Genomic DNA, 8,472 nt, shown 5'->3' on the forward strand with positions numbered 1-8,472 from the left:
TCACAGCTCAGCGCGCGAGGTCCCTCGCCCCTCACAGCTCAGCGAGCGAGGTCCCTCGCCCCTCACAGCCCAGCGAGCGAGGTCCCTCGCCCCTCACAGCCCAGCGAGCGAGGTCCCTCGCCCCTCACAGCCCAGCGAGCGAGGTCCCTCGCCCCTCACAGCTCAGCGAGCGAGGCCCCTCGCCCCTCACAGCTCAGCGAGCGAGGCCCCTCGCCCCTCACAGCTCAGCGAGCGAGGTCCCTCGCCCCTCACAGCCCAGCGAGCGAGGTCCCTCGCCCCTCACAGCCCAGCGAGCGAGGCTCCTCGCCCCTCACAGCTCAGCGAGCGGGGTCCCTCGCCCCTCACAGCCCAGCGAGCGGGGTCCCTCGCCCCTCACAGCCCAGCGAGCGGGGTCCCTCGCCCCTCACAGCCCAGCGAGCGGGGTCCCTCGCCCCTCACAGCTCAGCGAGCGGGGTCCCTCGCCCCTCACAGCTCAGCGAGCGAGGTCCCTCGCCCCTCACAGCTCAGCGCGCGAGGTCCCTCACAGTTCAGCGAGCGAGGTCCCTCGCCCCTCACAGTTCAGTGAGCGAGGTCCCTCGCCCCTCACAGCTCAGCGCGTGAGGTCCCTCACAGCCCAGCGAGCGGGGTCCCTCACAGCCCAGCGAGCGGGGTCCCTCGCCCCTCACAGCTCAGCGAGCGAGGTCCCTCGCCCCTCACAGCTCAGCGAGCGGGGTCCCTCGCCCCTCACAGCTCAGCGAGCGAGGTCCCTCACAGCTCAGTGAGCGAGGTCCCTCGCCCCTCACAGCTCAGCGCGCGAGGTCCCTCACAGTTCAGCGAGCGAGGTCCCTCGCCCCTCACAGCTCAGTGAGCGAGGTCCCTCGCCCCTCACAGCTCAGTGAGCGAGGTCCCTCGCCCCTCACAGCTCAGCGAGCGAGGTCCCTCGCCCCTCACAGCTCAGCGCGCGAGGTCCCTCACAGCCCAGCGAGCGAGGTCCCTCGCCCCTCACAGCTCAGCGAGCGAGGTCCCTCACAGCTCAGCGAGCGAGGTCCCTCGCCCCTCACAGCTCAGCGAGCGAGGTCCCTCGCCCCTCACAGCTCAGCGAGCGAGGCCCCTCACCGCTCAGCGAGCGAGGCCCCTCGCCCCTCACAGCTCAGCGAGCGAGGTCCCTCGCCCCTCACAGCTCAGCGAGCGAGGTCCCTCGCCCCTCACAGCTCAGCGCGCGAGGTCCCTCACAGCTCAGCGAGCGAGGTCCCTCGCCCCTCACAGCTCAGCGCGCGAGGTCCCTCGCCCCTCACAGCTCAGCGAGCGAGGTCCCTCGCCCCTCACAGCCCAGCGAGCGAGGTCCCTCGCCCTTCACAGCTCAGCGCGCGAGGTCCCTCGCCCCTCACAGCCCAGCGAGCGAGGTCCCTCGCCCCTCACAGCCCAGCGAGCGAGGTCCCTCGCCCCTCACAGCCCAGCTAGCGAGGTCCCTCGCCCCTCACAGTACAGCGAGCGAGGTCCCTCACTCCTCACAGCTCAGACAACTTCAGTTGAAGGGTGGAGGTTTCAGCAACTAGTTCCGCAACATAAAGAGACGAGGGACGGTGATCAAGTAGTCAACTTTTTAACACAATTCCCTTCCTCACGTAACATCTAGAGGCATCTAGAATTACAGTTTAACTAAAGGCTTTACTGAATAAACCACGGAACTACGGGCTGTGATATTGGACGCAGCGCGGTAATCCCGAAACGCCTCCTTCGCGGTTTGCCGGATTTACGACTACACTCACCTTGTTCCTTTCTAAAAGTGTTTTCTGTCATAAAGACCGGCATTATCAACTCTCCCACTGGCGGCTGGATTGATATATAAAACTGTCGAGTCTGGGAGCTGTCAGCAAGCAACAAAAAGAAACAGCACTCAGTTCCGCAGCAAGCTGGAATGGCATTACTCCTAATCTGTAAGTGTGCGCAGGACTGCAAGAATGGAGGCTTGTGTTTTTTTAGTATCGCGAGTGGACATTACAGGGCGGGAATTCTCCCGTCCGCCTCGGGAATTGCAGCAGGTGGGACAGAAAATACAGCAGACCAGGCAAAATTTTGTTGACGTCGGACTGCAATTTCCGGCCTTGGGGAGAGCAGGCCTGGAAAATCTCCCCCCCACTACGTCATTGTGTCTAGAATCGGTCAATAATTCCTCGGAGCTTTTCCTCCCGAGTTCCTACCCATCTTGTAGATACATTTATATCCATGATATACGAACATAGGGCGGCACAGTGGTTAGCACTGCTGCATCACAGCGCCAGGGACCTGGGATCGATTCTCGGCTTGGGTCTGTGTGGAGTTTGCACATTCTCCCCGTGTCTGCGTGGGTTTCCTCCCACAGTCTAAAGATTGGGTTGGTAAGTTTGCCGACAACACAAAGGTTGGTGGGGTTGTGGATAGTCTGGAGGGATGTCAGAAGTTACAGAGGGAAATAGATAGGATGCAAGACTGGGCGGACAAGTGGCAGATGGACTTCAACCCAGATAAATGCGTAGTGGTCCATTTTGGCAGGTCAAATGGGATGAAGGAGTACAATATAAAGGGAAAGACTCTTAGTACGGTAGAGGATCAGAAGGACCTTGGGGTCCGGGTCCATAGGACTCTAAAATCGGCCCCGCAGGTGGAGGAGGTGGTTAAGAAGGCGTATGGTGTGCTGGCCTTTATCAATCGAGGGATTGAGTTTAGGAGTCCGGGGATAATGATGCAGCTTTATAAGACCCTCGTCAGACCCCACTTGGAGTACTGTGCTCAGTTCTGATCGCCTCATTACAGGAAGGATGTGGAAAAGATTGAAAGGGTGCAGAGGAGATTTACAACGATGTTGCCTGGATTGAGTGGCATGCCTTATGAGGATAGGCTGAGGGAGCTTGGTCTTTTCTCCTTGGAGAGACGTAGGATGAGAGGAGACCTAATAGAGGTATATAAGATGTTGAGAGGCATAGATCGGGAGGACGCTCAGAGGCTTTTTCCCAGGGCTGAAATGGCTGCTACGAGAGGAAACAGGTTTAGGGTGCTGGGGGGTAGGTACAGGGGAAATGTTAGGGGGAAGTTTTTCACACAGAGGGTGGTGGGCGAGTGGAATCGGCTGCCGTCAGTGGTGGTGGAGGCAAACTCAATAGGGTCTTTTAAGAGACTCCTGGATGAGTACATGGGACTTAATAGGATGGAGGGTTATAGGTAGGCCTAAAAGGTAGGGATATGTTCGGCACAACTTGTGGGGCCGAAGGGCCTGTTTTGTGCTGTAGTTTTCTATGTTTCTATGTATATTTGCGGGTTAGGTTGATTGGCCATGCCAAATTGCCACTTAGTGTCAGGAGGACTAGCATGGGGCTGGGTGGAATTGTGGCCAGCAGACTCGATGGGCCAAATGGCCTCCTTCTGCACCGTAGGGATTCTGTGATCCCGGGTTCAAATCGCACCACGGCAGATGGTGGAATTTAAATTCAATAAAATATCTGGAGTTAAAAGTCTAATTTGAAACCACTGTCGTTAAAAACCCATCTGATTCACTAATGTCCTTCAGGGAAGGAAATCTTACCCGGTCTGGCCTACACGAGATTCCAGGTCCACAGCCAGCGATGCCCACATCCCATGGAAGAATTAAAAAATTCGGAGCACCAGTAGGCCAATCGACCCCTCAATAAGATCATGGCTATTCTGAATGTACCCTCCACCCTCCATTCCTACCGACCCCCGATAACCTTTAACCCCCCCCCCACTTGTTAATCAAGAATCGATCCACCTCTGCCTTAAGATATTCAAAGACTTCCTCAACCAGGGAGAGAGCTCTGATGAAGGGTCACCCTGACTCGAAACGTTGGCTCTATTCTCTCTCCACAGATGCTGTCAGACCTGCTGAGGTTTTCCAGCATTTTCTATTTTTGTTCCAGGGCGCCTGACTCTCCGAGAGGAAAATAATTTCCTCATCTCTGTTTGGGCGGCACGGTGGCACAGTGGTTAGCACTGCTACCTCACAGCGCCAAGGACCCAGGTTAGATTCCTGGCTTGGGTCACTGTCTGTGTGGAGTTTGCACATTCTCCCCATATCTGCATGGGTTTCCTCTGGGTGCTCCGGTTTCCTCCCACACTCCAAAGGTGTGCGGGTTAGGTGGATTGGCCATGCTAAATTGACACTAGCGTTAGGGGGGTTAGCAGGGTAAATGTGTGGGGTTATGGGGGATAGGGTGGGATTGTGGTCGGTGCAGACTCGATGGGCCGAATGGCCTCTTTCTGTACTGTGGTGAATCTATGATTCTAAAATGGGCGACCCCTTATTTTTAAACAATGACCCCCCTCATTCTAGATTCTCTCTCAAGTGGAAACATTCTCTTCACATCCACCCTGTCGATACCCCTCAGGATCTGGTATCATTCAATCCGTGTACACACAGGGAACCTTACTGTCACATTCTTTACAAAATCACACAATGGGATCCGTTGAAGAATTATTGGATGAAATCTAAATTAATAAATTAGTAAAAGCTGCGGTTTCTTCATTTAGTTTTTCTCCCCCCAGTGTCGGAAATGTTGGGTTTAAATTTTGGGATTCCTGTTTGGTTTGCCCTAGTTTTGCCTTTATGCCCTCTGACTTTCTTGCCTCGCCATGGGTCATTTTTCTCCCTTCCTCTTCCTCTCGGGAATATATCTTCATTGAGAGGTGGGCAACAACACCTTCTTGAGCACCTCTGGCCGTGTGGCCAAATTCCCCTCCAACTCAATTTTCAAGTTTGCTGATGGCATCACCGCAGTGGGTCGGATCTCAAACAATGACGAGACGGAGTTTCAGGAATGAGATACAGGCCGGAGTTTTACTGCCTGGGTCGCCCCGAAATCCGAGCGGGAGAGGGTCGGAGAACGGAAATCTCCACTGGACTCGGACGGGATTTTACTATTTTCGTTCAGACGGGGGGCAGCATGGTCAGTGCGGGCTTGGAGGGCCGAAGGGCCTGTTCCTGGGCTGTAACTTTCTTTGTTCTTTTACAGATGCATCATAGAAAGCATTCTTTCTGGTCGTGTCACAGCTTGGTCTGGGCTCCTGCTCTGCCCAAGACCGCAAGAAACTACAAAGGGTCGTGAACGAAGCCCAGTCCATCACGCAAACCAGCCTTTTGGAGCACTGCTCCTTCATCAAGGTGAGTGACGAATCACTCACCTGATGAAGGAGCGGCGCTCCGAAAGCTCGTGATTCCAAATAAACCTGTTGGATTTTAACCTGGTGTTGTGAGACTTCTTACTGTATAGTTACCTCTGTGCAACACTGTCTTAGAATCGTAGAAATCTTAGAAACGCTACAGCACAGAAAGAGGCCATTCAGCCCATCGAGTCTGCACCGACCACAATCCCACCCAGGCCCTACCCCCATATCCCTACACATTTACCCACTAATCCCTCTAATCTACGCATCTCAGGACACTAAGGGGCAATTTTAGCATGGCCAATCAACCTAACCTGCATATCTTTGGACTGTGGGAGGAAACCGGAGCACCCGGAGGAAACCCACGCAGACACGAGGAAAATGTGCAAACTCCACACAGACAGTGACCCAAGCCGGGAATCGAACCCAGGTCCCTGGAGCTGTGAAGCAGCAGCGCTAACCACTGTGCTACCGTGCCGCCCATACTAAAACTCTAGTATGGCGCTCTGTCTTCTCTTACTCAATCTTACTCTGAATTTGCCCAATTCCTGTGTCACTATGCTCCCCCGACGGTGGGGGATGTGAGCCGGGATCCGCGGAGGGCGCGCGGCTCCGAGGAGCATGGCCAGCTGAGCGACCGTCACTCACCACAGCTGGAAGTTGGCCGCTTGCGTGGAGTCACAGAAGTCGATGCCCAGGGTATCGGCCACCACCTCACCAGGCTGGAGAACCGCTGCAGGCGTCGAGAGGAGAAACAACAAGAGACAAAGAGAAAGGGAAAGACAAAAAACAGAATCTTGTTTCAGTCGGCCTTTAGCAAGAAAATAGTTCCAAAGCAGTGGAAAACATGGCGGCCAATTGATGCACAGCAAGATCCCATTAACAGCAATGGGGCAGCACAGTGGTTAGCACTGCTGCCTCACAGCGCCAGGGACCCGGGTTCGATTCCCGGCCTGGGTCACTGTCTGTGCGGAGGTTTGCACATTCTCCCCGTGTCTGCGTGGGTTTCCTCCGGGTGCTCCGGTTTCCTCCCACAGTGTGAAAGACGTGCTGGTTAGGGTGCATTGGCCGTGCTAAATTCTCCCTCAGTTGTACCCGAACAGGCGCCGGAGTGTGGCGACTCGGGGATTTTCACAGTAACTTCATTGCGGTGTTAATGTAAGCTTACCTAAAATAAATAAATTTAGTGATTATGACCAGATAGTCTGTTGCAGTGATTTTCTTTTCATCGGCCATGCGTGTCACTGGCTGGGCCAGCATTTATTGCCCATCCCCAGTTGCTCAAGGGCAGTTGTGAGTCAACCACATTGCTGTGGCTCTGGAGTCACATGGAGGCCAGGCGAGGTAAGGATGGCAGATTTCCTTCCCTAAAGGACATTAGTGACCCAAATGGGTTTTTCCGACAATCGACAATGGTTTCATGGTCATCAGAAGATTCTTAATTCCAGATTATTTTTATTGAATTCAAATTCCACCATCTGCCGTGGCGGGATTCGAACCCGGGTCCCCAGAACATTAGCTGAGTTTCTGGATTAATAGTCCAGCGATAATAACACTGGGCCATTGCCTCCTCGCATGTTGACTGAGGGATAAATATTGGCCAGGACACCAAGTTGTGGGGGGGGGGGGGGGGGGGGGGGGACTCCACAATTTTTTCCCGAAATAGTGCCTTGGGGATCTTTCAGGCCCACCTGACTAGTGGACCACCCGTGGCATTGCTCGGTGTGAGACATTCAATATAATAATAATAATAATACAAAGGGTATTAGTTATGAGTAGAGGTTGGATACACTCAAAGAACAGTACAGCACAGGAAACAGGCCCTTCGGCCCTCCAAGCCTGTGCCGCTCATTGGTCCAACTAGACCAATCGTTTGTATCCCTCCATTCCCAGGCTGCTCATGTGACTATCCAGGTAAGTCTTAAACGATGCCAGCGTGCCTGCCTCCACCGCCCTACTTGGCAGCGCATTCCAGGCCCCCACCACTCGGTTTGTTCTCACTGGAACGACGGAGGTTGAGGGGTGACCTGACAGAGCTCTACAAGATTATGAGTGGCATGGACAGAGTGGACAGTCAGATGCTGTTTCCTAGGGTAGAAAAGTCAAGTACTCGGGAACATAGGTTTAAGATGCGTGGGGGAAGGTTTAGAGATGTTTCCTCCGGGTGCTCCGGTTTCCGACCACAGTCCAAAGATGTGTGGGTTAGGTGGATTGGCCATGCTAAATTGACACTAGTGTCAGGTGGATTAGCAGGGTAAATACGTGGGGTTATGGGGATAGGGCCTGGGTGGGATTGTGGTCGGTGCAGACTCGATGGGCCGAATGGCCTCCTTCTGCACTGTAGGGTTTCTGAGATGTGCAGAAGCAAGTTTTTTTTACACAGAGGGTGGTGAATGTCTGGAATGCGCTGCCTGGGGAGGTGGTGGGAGCAGGTACGATAGCGGCATTTAAGGGGCAACTAGACGAATACATGAATAGGATGGGAATGGAAGGATATGGAGTCTAAATGCATACGGTTTTAGTTTGGTTGGGGCATCATGATCGGCACAGGCTGGGAGGGCCGAAGGGCCTGTTCCTGTGCTGTACTGTGTTCTTTGTTCTATTCGCCACCTGGGACTGGTGGCAGAGTCAGCACGAGGGGATCTGAAGATCTCGCTGGTTTATTTTTCGGGAATATGGGACCAGATGATGGGATTGGAGAGCGGACAAAAGGAAAGTCTGCACGTGTTTGAACTGTGGTTTGTCCTCCGCACACAGTCGCCGTCGAGTAGTTTACGCTCTCTTACCGATCTCCTTGAATCCCTGCATCCTCATTCCCGGCTGCAGCTTGGGCTCACCGATGTGGAGGTTTTTGAATTCCATGTCGGAGTTGTTGGTGAACTGCATCTGGACGGAGACCATGGTGTGGTCCGGACTGAACAGCCTCCGGTTGAAGTAGTACTCCACCGACAGCCCTTCCCCGGTGATACGGTGCAGCAACTCGTAGGTTTTCAGCCCCCCCAGCGAGGGGCTCACCACCTGAAACAGACGACAAAGAACGCAACCTTGAGTGAGTGTCGGGAGGATGGGGAGGGGGGTGGGGTTGGGGGGGCGTCATCAACTTTCTCAACACTCAATTCGGGTTTTAAAATTCACTTTACATGGGCATCGCTGGCTGGGTCAGCATGTGGAGATGCCGGCGTTGGACTGGGGTAAACACAGTAAGAAGTTTAACAACACCAGGTTAAAATCCAACAGGTTTATTTGGTAGCAAAAGCCACACAAGCTTTTGGAGCGCCAAGCCCCTTCTTCAGGTGAGTGGGAATTCTGTTCACAAACAGAGCTTATAAAGACACAGAC

General features: G+C 54.1%; 1 protein-coding gene across 1 annotated transcript; it reads right to left on the reverse strand.

The window, feature by feature from the left end:
• Nucleotides 1-1,748: 1,748 nt before the first annotated feature.
• LOC144491275 (AP-3 complex subunit beta-2-like) lies at nt 1,749-8,151 on the reverse strand (the record flags this gene model as incomplete). Its single annotated transcript, XM_078208952.1, has 3 exons — nt 1,749-1,846; nt 5,782-5,866; nt 7,920-8,151. Coding segments are annotated over 3 exons (415 nt in total), but the record flags the coding sequence as incomplete, so codon positions are not given.
• Nucleotides 8,152-8,472: the final 321 nt, after the last annotated feature.

This window comes from Mustelus asterias, unplaced genomic scaffold (genome assembly GCF_964213995.1).
Source record: "Mustelus asterias unplaced genomic scaffold, sMusAst1.hap1.1 HAP1_SCAFFOLD_4891, whole genome shotgun sequence".
NCBI lineage: Eukaryota > Metazoa > Chordata > Chondrichthyes > Carcharhiniformes > Triakidae > Mustelus > Mustelus asterias.